The sequence below is a fragment of the Varanus komodoensis genome, unplaced genomic scaffold, assembly GCF_004798865.1.
Source record: "Varanus komodoensis strain SLA01 unplaced genomic scaffold, ASM479886v1 scaffold6_2, whole genome shotgun sequence".
NCBI lineage: Eukaryota > Metazoa > Chordata > Lepidosauria > Squamata > Varanidae > Varanus > Varanus komodoensis.
Genome location: NW_025336346.1, coordinates 13,923,789 through 13,940,226, shown reverse-complemented (window position 1 = coordinate 13,940,226; position 16,438 = coordinate 13,923,789). Strand labels below are relative to the sequence as shown.

Genomic DNA, 16,438 nt, shown 5'->3' with positions numbered 1-16,438 from the left:
TGGCATCTTCTGTTTCCTTCCCACTCATTCTCTAGCTGATATCCCAGCATCCTTCACAGAAGACCCACCCTGCTCCCCCTCCCTGCTGTGACCACTACCCCTTCTTGTTCGTCACTATTTTTTCCCTGCAGCCTCAGAAATGTGCAAAATGTCTGCAGAATTTTTTAAGAATATTTTTACAGTCTTTCCCAAGTGCACGCTAGCACACTGGATGCTGCCTGCTTTGGGTCGTCTTGGAGGGACAATTTATTTGCATGTTTCAGATGTCAAAGGGAGCAGCAAGGTGGAATAGGAGACGTCGGTGGAAATGGACAGGGCGAGACTGCACTTGGGCAAATTTGCACGCAGTTGCCAAAATCTCAAACAAGAAGCGCTGATGAAGGGAGAAATGTAGCAAAAGTAGATGCACCAGCAGGGGCACCATATTATTCCCTTAATAATGTAATCCTCTCAGTTTTAAGTGCTGAACTGAGTTAATAAAATATTTTGCATTGTGGTGGTGATGTGGGCTGGTAAAAGGGAAATGGGAGTTGAGGCAAACTTAACAAGGGCAAGGATGGGAAACACGGTCCTTCAGATAGTGCTAGGCTCGGCTCCCATCATCCCTAACCATCAGCTATGCTCCTAGGACTGATGGGAGTTGCAATCCAACGCCATCTGGAGGACCGTATATTTCTCATCGCTGCTGTATGGAGTGATGAAGGCATGGATGGTGTAGCATTAACTCTAGTTCTACCCATTCTCGGAGCAAGGTATTGGCAGTTTCCAGGCAGCCCATGGGCATGTTTTAATCAGCGAGGCTTCTGCAATTGCACTGTTCCCCCAGTAGAGGGAATTGCTGGTGGAATGGACTTTACAGCCCTGCAACCTATTTGATAGGGTTTGGGGATACTCCAGAGCAGACCTGGGACATGTGCAGAGAGCAATATATGTGAATGGACTTTAGCTTGCATGGGGGTAAGATCCCCTGCTATGTGTATGTGTGTTTCTTCAGTCTTGCACTTTAATGAATTGTGTGTTCTATATCATCATCATTTCTGCTGTTCTTTTGCAGAGAAAATTTCCATCAGAGTGATAGATCCATTTACTATCAAACCTCTGGATAAGAAAACTATACTTGAAAATGCAAGAGCAACCAAAGGCAGAATTATCACTGTGGAAGACCATTATTATGAAGGTAACTTAAGCAGAATTTAGCTTCCTTTAACTTGAGCCCATTAATCCATGTCCAGTGTTCTGCCATGATTAGGAGAGATCCTGGCCCTCCTCTGTGTGATGGCCTTTCAAGTACTTGTGGAGAGCTATCAGCTCTTCCCTCAGTTTTCTCTTCCGCAGACTCAAGATGCCCAGTTCTGTCAAGCTCTCCTCATAGGGCTTTGCTTCCAGACCCCAGTCATCCTTGTCGCTCTCCTCTGAGCCCCTCCAGCTTGTCTGCCTCCTTCTGGAAGTGTGGTGGCCAGACCTAGATGCAGTGCTCATGGTGGGGCCTAACTACTACCTCACCTGATTTGGAAGCTATGCTTCCATTAATGCAGCCCAAAGTAGTCTTTGCTTTGTTTGCAGGTGTATCAAATTGTTGACATATTCAGTTTGTCATCTACTGCAATTTCAAGATCCTTCTCACTTTTAGTACTGTTGAGCCAAGGATCTCCTGATTTGTAACTCTGCATTTGTTCCCTTTTCCTAGGCACAGAGCTTTGTCCCTGTTGAATATCATTCTGTTGCTTTCAGCCCAGCACTCCAACCTATCATGATATGAAACAGACACATATTAAGGAAACAAATGCATTGCCGCTGACCATTTTCCAGTCCCTGCTCTTCACCTCACTATACATCTTGTAAAACACCCAGGCAGCTTGGGAGAGGCTCCTCCAATGAGTATCACAGCATGGGCTGGTTGGGTGCTTCTGGCAATGCTTGAGCACTTCTGTGTTGAGCTTGTTTAGGGCTATCAGCATATTTTTACTGGAAGTAAATCACTTGCAAGGTCTGGAACAAGTGGTGCCATTTCATAAATATCCACGTGGCTCCGCATAGGAAGGGCTGGAGAGCAATGCAATTCTCTGCCCACTGGAGTCAGAACGTTGCCTCGTTGTGCTCAGCTCCTCCGTGTCCTGTTGTCCTGCTGTATGGACTTGGAGATCATCTCTGGAAATTGGATTTCCAAAGCATTAATCTTGGTCTTAAAAAGAAAACTTGTTAGTGGAAAGCCTCTCACAGAACAAGCGACTCTTCAACCTTCCCGATCCCTCTAAACTGTCCAATTGTTTTTCTTTTTAAATAGCTGCATTAATCGGCTTGCCAAGAAACAAAGCCCATTATTCTTGACTTATCCTTCATTTTCTATCTTCTTAGGTGGCATTGGAGAAGCTGTCTCTGCTGCTGTGGTGGGAGAGCCGGGAATCACAGTTGCCCGCCTGGCTGTGTCCCACATACCAAGGAGCGGAAAGCCAGCTGAGCTGCTTAGGATGTTTGGCATTGATAAGGAAGGCATAATCCAGGCTGTGAAGATGGCGGTGTCCAAATCGAGAAACGCAGAGTAGCTGGCATTGTATCCCTACTGTGCCACGCTGGAGAGCAGTGTTTGGGTTTCTTGTTGTTTTCTAAAGGAGTACGGTAACTTTCAAACACATGCTTAAAACTATATGCAGAGAGTTTTAATGGAAGAGTTCTAATAAAAGTTTTGGGAGAAAAGTAATGTTTGGTCATTTTGCTAGCAAAATTTTCATATTGGCAGGAAAGGATAAATAGAAAGCTGCATGCTCTGATGCCAGTAGCAGAAGGCATAACACTGATTTATCCAAGAAGTTTCATCTAAGAAGGTGGGTGGGTGATATAACCTGACTTTCTTCAATTTGCAAGGAACCCAAGGCAGCTTGCAAGGTTCTCTTCCTCTCCATTTTACTGTCACAGTAACAGCTACTCTGTATCTTAGGCTGACAGTCTCTGACTGGCCCAAAGACACCCAATGAAGAACATGGCTGAGTGGGGACTTGAACCTGGATCTCCCAAATCCCAGGCCAGCATTCCTGTTTCTTATTTCTCCTATGGCTTGGCTCTCCAGCTGTGCTACAGCTGTTTCAGCCCATATTTTCTGGCATAGCATTCTTTTCCCACCTGCAGTTACCCTGAGCATCTCTTAAATGCTAGACCACACCCACTTTCGGTGTAAACACTGGAAGAAGCAAACAGGCCTGTGTGCTGGATGAAGGGCTGCCCCTGTCTGGTCCTGCCCCATTTCAAGGGACCAGTTGCAACATCCAGAGCACCTTAAGCTTTTCTGAATGTTACGGTCTATTATTAGCCTTTTCACCACTTATGCTGGGAGCAGGTTGACTGAGTGAGCTCAAGTGTGTAGAGAAATTGTACAGTGGGTGAGAGAGTGGAAGGGAAGATGTGAGTATTATTTATTCATTGCATTTCTATCCTGCGCTGTGTCGCAAGGGCTCAGAGAAGCTTGCATATTGTTTCCAGATGGTCTCCTATCTAGGGCCAGACCTACTTAGCTTCAGCATGTTTTGTCTGAGCATATGCAGGAGTGGGAAGGCTTCTAAGCACAACTCATATGCTGCTACTATTATTAATCAGTGGTTTTCACCAGTAGCCATACCTGCTGTTACTGGATCAGGAGGCCTGCCGATTGGTCACCCCACCATGGGTCTGGTTTTTTTTTCTTTTGAGTGACTGGATATTTCTTTATTGACAGTTGTGGGTGGCATGTGGTCCTCCAGATGTGTTAGCCCACAGCTCCCATTCAGCTGAGAGATAACAGAAGGGATAAAAAGCCGGAGGGCAACAAGTTGTCCGCCGCTGCTTTAAAAGTAATTTTTTTCTGACGGAAAGGAGAGCCAGAGAACTTTCCGTTTCCCAACCTAAGAAAGCAAGCAAGAAAACATTTCCCCATGCAACACAACTCAACTCTGTTCTCTGACACAGATGAAATGTCCTGCAGCAAAGCACAACGCAGCCATTTTACTCAGTGTGTTTAATGGTGCTTATTGGCCAGTAAAAGCGCAAAGTGGTTCACACAAATTCAAACGGGATAAAATGACATTCTGTGTCTCCTACACTCTTCTGTTCTGAACCAAGCTTTGGGTTCTTGAAAACATTATAAAATACTTGAAGAGATGGGATCACTTAGAAACAGAAAATGCATGGTCTACACATACAACCCCTATTTGCAACATTAACATAAATAGTACACATAGTCACATTTATTAATATAGCCTTAATGCAGTTTAAAACAGATATACATTCAGACAAGTCTGCAAAGCAGGTCTGTTAAAAGCCATTACCTGCATGCTAGCTGGGAATTCAGGCGTTGCACTGGCCACAAATGAGAACGGCACTGGCCTGGGGAAAGTGGGCCAGCCCCACGGAGGCACTGCTCCACTAGCGCAACGAGAGCTGCCGCATGAATGCTTCAAAGCAGCCTCCATCTGGTGGCCACACTGCCCAAGACAAGACTTTCCCCTAGGCAACCAAGGGCTTGGAAAGTCTAGCTGCAGGCAATATTAAAAACACTAAAATCTGATGCCCTGTTTGTGAAGGCAATGCATGGTGTAAAAAGTTAACTGGGCTTGTACAGAAAGAGGGTGTTGGTTTTGCTGTACAGACCCAGGTGACCACAGGTACAGTGCTCAATGGAAATTTCAATGGAATTTTCTTCTCCCCACCCCACCTCCCATGCACACTCAAAATCTGCTCCTGGGGGATGAGAAATCATCAGGAGCCAGTTTTCCAGCAGCACACGGGGCTGCAAGGGGAAAGAGGGAGGTTATACCATTATGCTAGCGGATTTCCACTAGCAAGATCTTCAGACTGAAGCCTTACTCTCTTACAAAATTGTTCTATGTTAGCTGTGCTAGTCCTTGAAACATCTGCTCAGTATTACTCCAGTACACCAGCAGGACTTTTTCAGGTCTTGTGTAAAACTCCGTTTATTCAACCTTTCTGAAACCTGGACAGTGAAGACGAGAGAGAGAAATTGTTAGCAAGTGTTGGGAGTAAGAAGGATGGCAGTCTTGGGCATCTGGCTGCATTCCAGGTGGTGATTCAGAACCGGAAGATGAAACATATTTCAGTGAGGTTGTGGAGGAGCAGCTAGGTCAAGATTCAGATGCAGCCGGAGGACGTGATTATCTCAAGGCCAGGTGCTCTGCAGAACCCGGCAGTTCCTGGGAACGGGCAACAGGCTCAGCCAGTGGCAGAGTCTCTGAGGATGAAGAATTCTCAGACACAGGCCAGGCCCCCACTGGTACAACCCCATGAGCAGGGCATCAATGGGCAGCCTGCAGAGTGGAGGGGTGCTCGCTTTCAGAAGGCCCCTCCAAGGGGCCCAGGCCTGCCCGCAAGCAGAGTTCCTGGAAGTACTAAACTGGGCTCTTCAAACCACTCTGTCCATGCCCAGAGATCCATTCTGGGTGATTTTTACTTGGGAGCAATAAAGAAAGTGGCAATGAAAATGGTCTGCGGTTGGTTCTTGTTTGAAGGAGGAACCTCTGCTCAGGACAGCAAGGTTTTCAAACACCTGCTAAAGCAGGTTAATCTGTGTTCATGGGAATACAACAGAAATGAGCAGTTAGATGTCCAGCTGCAGGAATTTTTAAAAAAAGTATACAGCAAGGCTTTCATGCTCATCTAGCAATCACAATCATGATGGCTATGTATAATCCTTTCCTACATTTACCAATTTTTCTGCGAGATCCAGAGAACGTTTAGAGGGGCTCCCCAGTTCATTCCCAGTCAACACTGATGTGGGGACAGGGGACAGCCAGCGACCAGCCTGAGGTCACCAGGGAGGTTCATGGCCGAGTGAAGAGGTCGGCTTCGACTTCCCTGCACCCCCTGGTCTGATGCGAACCGCAACTCCACACCTGCTGTCTCTGCCACACGCTTCTGGTGTCCACAGCACAGCACTTCACCTCACACTTTCACTGTTGTCTCTGTACTTCTGTGAGTGGAGGCCGGGGAGTAGTGGCCCTCTAGTGCGTCTGTCAGGAGGCCTCCTGCACTCACTCCCTGTCATCACCTTAGGCTAGAAACACTGATCAAGGTAGAAGGGGTGCGATTTTGAATTTAAAAACAGCACAAACTGTGAACCTGTAGGGTCGAAAGCCCAGTCTTCGGTATCCTTAAAAATCCCCTGTGGCACATCAGCGGTCTGGTTGTGTATCTTTGTGCATGTACCAGACTACAGCAAAAGTGCTTCCAGGTGAGGCTGTTGCCCCGCCTCATTTACAGGACTTTACAGGTGCGCAGCCTACGCCATGCAGCGTTCCCCATCCCAGCCTTCATGCTTTACACCACTTCTTCACAATTGCTTTCTTAACTCAGAAAATCTACTGATTTTGAAACTGGGGTTTCAAAAATTCAAAACACTTTTAAAATGGGGAGAGATAGTAAAGAGACGGACACAGTGATAACTAATTAATCCACAATTTGCTGAGACATGCACCGGAAGCGAGGTACTTCTGTTTTCTGTGAACAACCTCTGATTGGTACCATTGGAGGTTGTATGCATGAAAGGGTGAAACAACCTAGAATTAACAACCACCTATCTCTTACACAACCCATAAGTCTGGGTTCCCGTATTCTGCAGGCAACCTCGGATCACAGCAATCAGACACGGCTTACAGAATCTGGATGCGGCATGCAGGCAGTCTAAATCTCTGGGAACTGTGGACTAGAATTACCAACAATCTGCCACAGTGACATTGCAGACACGGCAACCTTTTAATGTAGTAACACACACTCCTACTATAGTTAATTTGGGAAAACAGGCTTGGAGAAATCCTCCACTGACCATTTCTTCCCAGCCATGCCTGCTTGTCCTGCCCCTTTAGCCTGCTCTACCACATTTACACCAGCTATGGTGGGATCCTGAATTTGCCCCCATGACCTGCAGATCTGAGACATGCCACCAGCCCCACCTGTTCTTTAGGGCTCAGGCTAAAAGAGTTGTTCTGAAGTTAATTGTAAATATACAACTATTGAATCTGTGTTCAAATATTTCGCAGGGCTTATACAGACACAATAAGAGTTAAGTATTACCAGGTATTCTGGCTCTCTGAAGCATGGGAATAAAACTTTCCAGGATCCTTTGAATACGACGCACTATTAGAAAACAACAGACATAGTTATGTACACAGCCATATAAGAAAGAAAGAGGTGGGCAGGTGTGGTCATATCTCCCAAGTACATTCAATCTGTAGTCATCAAATTCTTACTGCTTCTTTATATTTTAACACATCACTCATATATACATTTTCCTGGGAGTAAAACTCACAACCCCAATGCAATTTAATTTGGAATAGATATATATATAGGATTGAACTATAGAAATATGAGGTCCTAGATTTAACTGTGAAGTGGCTTATTTTGCTCTCTAATATGGTACACACAAAAAATGATTACCTAAACCAAAATATATTCCAGTTGTTTCTAAAGCAGCAAAGGTCATCAAGCCAATACCAAGGGAAACAGTCCAATCTAAAAAGATACATATTTATATATTAAATTGTGTAATATTATGTAACATGTTATCTCCAATGAAATCAATCCATCAGTGTTGACTTACTGTTATATTTGTAATAGGAAACTAATAAGATTCCAATGGAAAAACAAAGAATGACAAAATGGAAGAATTCATCTGAAATGAGAAAGAAAAGAAATATCCCAGAATTACACTCAAAGGTTGAATTTCTACATTTTCTGATGCCAGTAAACACATTCTGATTTGGAGTGCGTCTGCACAAGAGATAATTCAGGGAATACTTCAGAGAGCAGTCAGTACCTTTAGTGGCTGCACTCAGCATAAATAAGACATGCACGCTTGACAAATCATCATGCGCCTTTAGATCGGAGTAGTCAAGAACCTGAGTCAGCAGCATGCTTAGCCACATCCATTATTCAAAATTTGGAGCATGCCATGTTTCTTTCAAGGACAGGCGAGATGCCGCATGATAAGCATAGAGATTAACTGTTAAGTAGAGCCAAATACATTTATTGATGGCTTAAATTTGGACATTCAAGATGGGGAATTTAACTAGTGTTGGGGAAAGGAACTCTATTCATGCCCTTGTGTATGACTGCAGTATTAGTGTCTAGGAATGGTCCTTGGCATTTCAAACCGATGGGCTGGAGCCAGGTTTATTCATACTTAGGGCAGATCCTCTGAGCTCAGGAGGACTGGAGTTAAATGTTGATGGGTTCATTCCAAGGATAACCTAATTTGGATCCAAGCCAGGAACCGGGGTTGAGCCCTGGAGCATACTGAGCAGGTTTTATGATTGCATTTGCAGTGACTTAAATGCTTACCATCTTTCCGTATGCCTGGTATATGCCATCTTGGGTGGGGAGGCACATGGTTAGCATCCTTTTCATGGACTACAAGAAATTAAACTTGAAATAAGTAAGAGGCACTCCTTCATCTAAGGAATGTTCTGAAACTGGAAAACATCAATTTAGCCAATGGGTTATCCTTGGGCCTTGCCAGAGGGGTACCTCCAGTTCCCAGGGGTAGAGAAACACAAGATATAGTGCAGCTACCTCATCTTCTCCCCTAACAGGTTCTTTGTAGGAAGAAAGAAGATGGAACCAGCATCAGGAGAACATGGGAGACTTGCAAGCAGAAAACAATATAATCTGGACTACCTACTAAATTCCATCCATGAGGCTAGATGATATGTTCCTAAGCATTCCTGAAGTACTTGGTAGTAACCAACTTTCCCAACAGGTCAGCACAGATTTCACCTGGCAAGATGCCATGCTTCACCCTGTGGGCCCTGCCCTTGTTTTGGAACCAATATCACAATCCTTCTCAACATTCTTGCTCCAGACATAACGATATCTGTCTCAAGTTTATTTCAGGATAGAGAAATGGAGGAAGAGAATCAGGGCATTTGGGACACAGAGCCTCACGTCCAGATTTAGTCATGCTCCAAGGACCCTTCCTCTCCAGGAAGACTGAGCCTGGGTCTAGGCCTACCTCTGAATGAAGGATGGAAAAGGAAGGGGAAGGCGTATGGTAAGGTCCAGCACTGATTCAGGGACTGCATCTGTGATTGTGGAGAAACCGGGACCATCAGGCTGCATCAAAAATTAACATGGGCATGTGGGATATGATATTCTTGCTTCATATCTGAAAGTCCTTGTAGAAAAGAGATGACAAGCCAGGAATGGACATGGTGTGATTTTTAAGTTTTCATCTCCCAGGCAGATCATTAGCAGAATACAAGAAAGAAAGAAAGAAAGAAAGAAAGAAAGAAAGAAAGAAAGAAAGGCAGGCAGGCAGGCAGGCAGGCAGGCAGGCAGGCAGGCAGGCAGGCAGGACAGGACAGGACAGGACAGGACAGGACAGGACAGGACAGGACAGGACAGATGCACGCAAAATGGACATCTACTACTTAAAAATGTCACCTTAGCACAGCCAGGCACATAATGCTTGGTGGAGAATAGGAATTAAATCAGGGAAACAGTGGTTTGATCCATGTTTGTTTCACACCCTTAACTCACTTCATTACCTTTCTCTCCTGTTGCAGAAAGTGAAGTGGAAGAATTTGAGTTTTTCATTGCTGTGTCTGTAAAACAAAAAGCAAAAGCAGCTGTGTTGTGTTGTGAGAAGAATGGCAAAATGCATCACTGGGCTATATTTTTATGAAGCCAGCTAAGGGAGCAATCCAACTGCTACTCCAGCTGAGTCACAGAAGCCCAAGTTCAGAGGCTTACAAGCAACCCGTGGCAGGAGTGAGGCACCGCGGTGGCGATTTCTGCCATCCGTGCACCTCGCACCCTGCATTTCACCTAGGTTTCCAACCATCAACAGAAAGCACCCGGGAGGAGGAGGAAAAGAAGCTGGGGAGCCAATTCTTCACCCCTATCTTGGCACAGCACTTTTATCCCCTTCAAGGCTTGGAGGTCTGATGGCCTCAGGACAGTGGGTGGCCGCCACGGTTCTTTCCACATCAGCAGTGAAGGGGCAGGGCAGGACACAAACCACGAGAGGACAAGGACTCTGAAGAACCCCTAGGACTTCTCAGCTGATTCATAAAACAGTGTGCAGAGTTTTGAAGGAAGAAAGGACTTTCTTTCTTCGGTACTATTGTCTCTTGTTTCCAAAAATCAAAGTCCCAGGGGGTCTTTATTGGATTCATTAAAGTTAGACCCTCTGATTCAATTTCCCTTTGAAAGATCAGACTGCATGTCTCTTGGGGCTTGCAGTGCACAAAAAAAACCCATCCAATGGGTTGAAACATGGAGGAAAGAACTGCAAAGAAGTAAAGAAAAATAACCAGGTGCTACCTGGCTTTAGCCCCTGCACCTGTGACAGGACTGGCCTACCATGGCTATTGGAGAAAACTCGGGGCTTCTTTTGGTGATTGGGAGTAACTTTCCACATTTATTATTGGTCCTTCCTAATTCCCAGTTCTCCAGGTAATTAAACATTAGATCACATATAGATATCAGCCAAACCTTACCATCCTAACCTTCCAATCAATGAATGGGAGACGGAACATCACCTCCACACACGCTGGCGAGCTTGCTTTTAACCATGCAAAAGAAAGACTAGAGAGTTCCCCAGTCCAGAGCGCTGATCATCACAAGTTCATCAGCCCCGATTCTACACCTTACATAACCGTTTTGTCCTCAAGTGCCACGTGTGGAAGTGGATGAGTAGTTGGCGGTCACATGCGAGTCCACATGCCAGGAGCAGAAGATGCAGGGCCAACATGCCCCATCAAATAAACACACTCATGGAGAGAAGGGAGTTCCAGTTTCACTCCCTTCATATTGCAACAGTGCTTGTCTAGCACCACCTCCATAGCAAATGGGGAACTTGAGAGGTGTAGAAATTACAGGTGTTGCCCCAATGCAAAGTGTAATGGGGCTAGTGAAGCAGGAGAGAGCCATTTCCAGTTTGATCAATTAATCAATTGTCCCATTTTGAAATCAAAACAGAACAGCAGCAAACCAGAAGTAAACAAAGAGAAAGCATTAAAATATGAATGCTGTTGTTCTTGTAAAGTGCCATCCAGTTGACTTCAAACTATGGTGACCCTATGAACGAAAGCCTCCAAAATGTCCACAAAAGCTGTCCAGAATAGCCCCATCCAGCTCTCCCAACCTCAAGGCTGTGGCTTCCTTCATGCAGTCAATCCATCGCATATTTGGCACTCTTCCTCTGCCTTCAGCTTTCCCTAGCATGGCGGTCTTCTCCAGGGAGTCTTGCCTTGCATAAGCATGTCAACCCCAGTTTTGTCATTTTTGCTTGTAGGGAAAGCTCAGGCTTGATTTGAACCAGGACCCACTTGTCTGTCATCTTGGCAGTCCAGGATATTTGCGAAGCTTCCCTCCGGCATCATGTCTTGAATACATTGATTTCCCCCCTGTCAACAGCTCTAAGGTTAATTGAAAGCTAGGCAAATAAAAGAAATCTTAGCCTGGCATCTGAAACTAATCAAAGTAGACACCACGCCAGCATGGAGTATCTCAAAGTCCACGGAAATGGCCGTAAGCAATCTGCCACCTGCCTATCCATGCAAAGGAGAGGTACTCAGACAAGGGCTTCTGAAGCAGAGCTTAACACCTAAGTGCGGTTCCCAAAGGTATTCCAGTCACAAGCCGAATTGTCTTTAAAGGTTTTTTGAGTAGTGCCCATATATACATAGGAAGTCAATGAAGCCGTTTCAATGCTGGTGAGATCCATCAGTATTCCTGTTGCTGTGTTCTGCGCCGGTCCAAAAAGCTTTCAAAGACAACCCCATGTGCAACCAGTGCTATCTTCCTTCCTAGGATTTGCCCTCAATGAGGGGCTGAAATTGCTTCAGTGGTTAGACAGATGTTCTCTTTTTCCCTTCCTTTAAATGAAGGGTGAACAACTTGCAGCCCACAACATGAGTTGACTGGGAACTGCCATGACTCTTAACTGTTGACTGTTTTGGCAGGGATTATGGAGGTTGTAGGCCAAAATATTTGCCCACCCCTGGCCTGGTTTACACTATTTAAAATATGGCAGTCGTGTTGGTAGCTTTGGCATCAGGAGTGGTACTCTGGCTACAGCCACCACCTCCATAACAGTCTTCCTAATCGCAAGTCTGAACTTTAAGAGGAAGTGCACCACAGTCTGAAACAGGACAAAAACTACCATATTAGTCAGAAGGCTGCTTTATATTGAGCCTATTTGTTCAACAAGCCCAAAACTTTTTGCTGACTCACTGTGGCTTTCTCTGGGTTGCTTCTCTAGGTTGCTTTCTACTCCACCTTCTCCTTCATCCCAATGAGAAGTGCCAGGGACTGAACCTGGGACCTTTTCCATGTACTCTACTACTGAACTATGATCCTTCTCACAAGGCACATACAGACAACTCAGTCTTATCAGATCATCAGCTCTCTTCTAGCATTTCTACCTATCAGCACCAGGTTAAAAAGGAAGTAGAGCTGGGTGTCATCAGCATGCTTATGACCTATGATGCCAAATATGCAGATGACCTCACTCACTGCTTTCACATAGACACATATCACATGGGGAAAACCAACAGCTCCTCAATATCATCTTCGGGAAAGGTTCTTCCAGAAAGATACCGCCAGAATGCAGCTACTTGGATAATCTCCAAGATTCCATGGTGCCAGTATGCGGAGCCGATGAGGGCTCCAGGAGAATCAACACAAGCACACATACTCTCTGTCCTCCTAAAATGAGCATGAACAGAGCAGTCAAGACAGGTTAACTGGGAAAACCAGGTCAGAAGCTAGACTGAAATGGATTCAACTGATCAGTATCATGTACATACACCACAGACACCACCCATGGAAACACCGTGCCCAAGAGGAAATACTATCACCTGCTGATAGTTCTCATAGTCTTCAAGATCCATTCAGAATGGAGCACCAAAAACTGAAAGAGCAGCACTTGTTTTATGGAAATGAGATCCTGTGTCTGCTGGACATTTAGTGAGACCTTTGGAGGTGATCTTTGACTCCCCTAAAACTAAGACCCTCCCTCCACAGCACATTCCCTTGAGATGATCTTTGCCACAGCCATCTCCCACTGGGTGCCTTCCAGATATGTTGGGCTACAGCCACCATCATAACCCTCCAGTGCTGCCCATTGGCTACGCTGTCTGGGAACAATGGGAATAGTAGTCCAGAATATCTGGCTGGCTCCAGGTTGGGACAGGCTTCCTTGTAACTATCACAGACATTACACAGTATGCCCTATGCATGCACTTCCCAAATGGTCCTAAGAATGAGAGGAACATGTTCATACCCAAGCTGAACACAACTGCAAAGGCCTGAATAAAGGTGAGGTGGCAGCTGTGTGTGCTCATACTGAGGCATGCATGAGTATCTGCATATATATGTATGAACTGCTGCACCTGTGATAATTGCCTGAGCCTGCCTCACCTTCGTTTCTAAGCCTATAAGCAGCACTAGTAGTCCAATAGGCCAATGTTATTTCCCTAGCATATGTGGTTGGTCACTAGCTTCTAAGTGATGAATTTGAAAGAGACAGAAACTCACCCTTGATCATTGAAACTTAAAAAAACCCCACCAAGAAGCTCTTTAAAAACATGCAATGTAACAGAAACTGATGCCATCATAAAGAAAAGCAGACATGGAGAGAAAAGGGTGAGGTGTGATGATTAAACTACAAGAACAGGTGTGGAAAGACTCAGCCCTGAATTCCTGTGTACATGGACCAGTCACCCTTTCTCTAGCTGATCCACCTCACAGGCTTGCTGTGAAGCCACGAAGGCAATATTGTTAGAAACAACCTTGTGCTCCTTTGCCATTTTAATTTACAGAGATTTTTTCTAGAAGTCTTCTTTTTTGGAGTGGAGACTTGGCATTGTTACAAAGAGAGGCCTGGCTCCTAGTTCAGTTTTTATTTCTAATAAGATCTTTGAGCCACATGTGGGATTCCTGACCCCATGGCTTGTTTCTCAGAACAGAAACAAGAACTGGGTAGGTTGAACGGAATGCTGCTGTGGTTTGGGGCCCACATCCCACTTTTGCCCTGTCCTTGTTCTTCAGTAAGTCATTTTTCCTTTAGCCTCCAGTTTGCCTACTAGGAAATAGATGGTTTGAGATTGGCTCTGCTCACCAAGCAGTCATTCTGTGAATGGTCAACTCTCTCCATGACGGACATACAAAGTTCTGGACGTACTTTCAGAACTCTCCGAATTCTGGACATGCCCACTGACTGGAAAAGGTTGGAAACCCAGGCCCAAGTGTTTCCCTTTATTGCTCAGCACTGGCTCAAGATTAAAGGAAACCCTGTGGTGGGAACCTCCAGAGCTCCATCATCTTAGCCACCCACTTGTTCACTTCCTCCTGGCTACTTCCTAGGACTGTGGTTCATTTGGCAGTCCTGACCATTTTATTTTCCCAAAATGCTCTGTAGGGACATTGCTTCAGGTGCTTTAGTGGGGCATTACTGAAAAATTCAAAATGGCATCTGGCTTCTAAGACCATGCTGCCAGACAAGCCCGTAGCCAAGAAACCAGGTGCACTCAGGGCTGGCACTAGCCAACCCTGCCAGGATGCTCAGCCTATGGCAATTGCTGCTGCAGGCTGGATTACAGGTGAAACCCTGCCATATTTGATTTCTAGCCAGTATCCCAAAGCTACCAGATCCTACCCCAGGAGCCAGCAGCTACTAGAGTCTGACCTATTCACACAGATTTTGTTCTTTCCTATTATCTACCATCCCTGGTACTCCCTTTCATGTCTAGCTTTAATCTGCTTCGGCTTTCATTCCTAGGGATGGTTCAACATGATTGTTCAGACAAATACATAAAAGTAATGATGGAAAAGAGATTAAAAAACCAGTCCTCTGGGGATGCCAAGAGTTGTAGGATCAGGGGCATGGTATCAGTTGAAGGAGATCCCAGAAGAGATATCATCCCTTGAAATGTACAGGATACTGTACATCTGGGGTACATCTACCTAAGGAAACAAAACTGTCTTAAGGTGGTTTAAGTGTCATGGATATCCCCTAAAACTTCAGAGGAGTTCTGGTCTGATGCATGTAAGGCATTTCCCATGTTGAAGCTAAGCAGATCTGAGGTTGGCCTGAGCTTGGAGGGGAGACCACCTGGGAACTGTATGTAGCCACCTTGAGTTCCACAATGAGAGAAAGGTAGGATATAAATAATAAACCCCCAGAAATTCTAACTTTGTGAGAGCCATGGAAGATCTCTGCTCTTTCTCTGCTTAGAACTATAAGTCCCTTGGTCTGTTGACTGAAGACAGCCAACATTAAAACAGTTTGAAGTTTTTGTTAAATTTGTAACACAGAGACATGCCACAGGTATCACTGCTCACTTTAAAAGCTTATGAAATGCTAGCAAAACAATTACTGTGTAAAAGAGGCAGTGTGGTGTAGTGGTTAGAGTTGGACTGGGAGATCCAGGTTCTAGTCCTCACTCAGCCGTGAGATACATCGGGTGACTTTGGGCCACTCATGCACTCTTGGCCCAATCTACCTTGTAGGGCTTTTGTAAGCCATCTTTACTCACAAGAGGAAAAAGAGCAGCATACTAATACAGTGTAACAACAGCACCACTGTGCTGCAGCTACTTTCACTAAAGACCCACACAGAATGCTTCAAAACTTTCCTTAAGCAAACACTGAAAAATCATTTTTCGTAATGGACACAACATTGATCAATCCAGTCACCATATAATGGCCACCAAAGAGAAAGATAGCCAAAGTAAAAAGAATAGAAAGCTTGGGTCAGATTAGATACAGGGAGGATTCAACCCTTCACAATGGCTTCGAATTTAGAGAAATTCAAGACAAAATACTTACCAGCACAGTGCTCAGATTTTCAGAATGGCCTCTTGTTTTTAGATAAGGCACCAGGGCTGGTCAGGGTTAAAGCCACAGCAAAATTAACGTTTCCCTGAAATAGTAACACAAAAGAACAGACAATCTTCAGAAACAACTCCTCACATGTGTTCCCAGAAACGAGACTATCTGGTTTGAGCTCCTCCTCCTGGTACAAAATATGCTGTCCCATTGCCTGTTACTCACAGGCTTGTTAGGTTACTAATCGAGCAAAAGCGCCATGCTACTGGTTCAGGCTAATTTTATTCAAACCTAGAGGTTTCACAATAACGTATTTGTAACTCAGAATAAGATGGCCCTTTCCTGCTTCTGTGAGAATGTTCTTACACAAAACATGACTTCCCCCAGAGTTGTACTGAGAAACTGAAAGCTACTTCTGAAGCATTTTAAAAACATCTTTCTGTGAATTGGAGTTAGGGACTTATTTAGGGTTAATCATTCCCACCATGGGGTGCTTGAGAAGATGTTGACCAGCTGCCTAAAATCTATCTCAGACCAGATATTTAAATCTGTTTAAAAGTTTGCTTTTTACTAAGAAGGCAAGCAATGTAACTCTGTACAGTGTGTACTGTGTATTAGTTAGTTT

The 16,438-nt window shown here is 44.9% G+C and overlaps 2 protein-coding genes across 2 annotated transcripts in view; one reads left to right on the top strand and one right to left on the bottom strand.

Annotated features, from left to right (window-relative positions):
* The window catches only part of TKT (transketolase), a 40,708-nt gene extending 38,019 nt beyond the window's left edge, over nucleotides 1-2,689 (top strand). The window contains exons 13-14 of the mRNA XM_044451425.1: nucleotides 1,055-1,177; nucleotides 2,356-2,689. Of these exons, the coding sequence (XP_044307360.1) occupies nucleotides 1,055-1,177; nucleotides 2,356-2,543 (311 nt within the window). The 3' untranslated portion in view covers nucleotides 2,544-2,689. The remainder of the gene's footprint in view (nucleotides 1-1,054; nucleotides 1,178-2,355) is intronic.
* Nucleotides 2,690-3,597: 908 nt separating this feature from the next.
* Nucleotides 3,598-15,919, bottom strand: TMEM40 (transmembrane protein 40). Its single transcript, XM_044451631.1, has 7 exons — nucleotides 15,814-15,919; nucleotides 9,525-9,581; nucleotides 8,320-8,388; nucleotides 7,580-7,651; nucleotides 7,417-7,491; nucleotides 7,054-7,116; nucleotides 3,598-4,960 (listed from the first exon to the last, which is right to left on the bottom strand). The coding sequence occupies exons 2-7, from the start codon at nucleotides 9,571-9,573 to the stop codon at nucleotides 4,941-4,943; spliced, it is 348 nt and encodes a 115-aa protein (XP_044307566.1). The 5' UTR covers nucleotides 9,574-9,581; nucleotides 15,814-15,919; the 3' UTR covers nucleotides 3,598-4,940.
* Nucleotides 15,920-16,438: the final 519 nt, after the last annotated feature.

Excerpts from the sequence above, each read along its gene's own strand:
- TMEM40 (XM_044451631.1), bottom strand. The coding sequence starts at position 9,573 with ATGAAAAACTCAAATTCTTCCACTTCACTTTCTGCAACAGGAGAGAAA. Across the intron at positions 7,492-7,579 it reads TTCCTATTACAAATATAACA|ATTGGACTGTTTCCCTTGGT; the intron begins GTAAGTCAACAC and ends GTATCTTTTTAG. Across the intron at positions 4,961-7,053 it reads TCAGAGAGCCAGAATACCTG|GTTTCAGAAAGGTTGAATAA; the intron begins GTAATACTTAAC and ends TTCACTGTCCAG.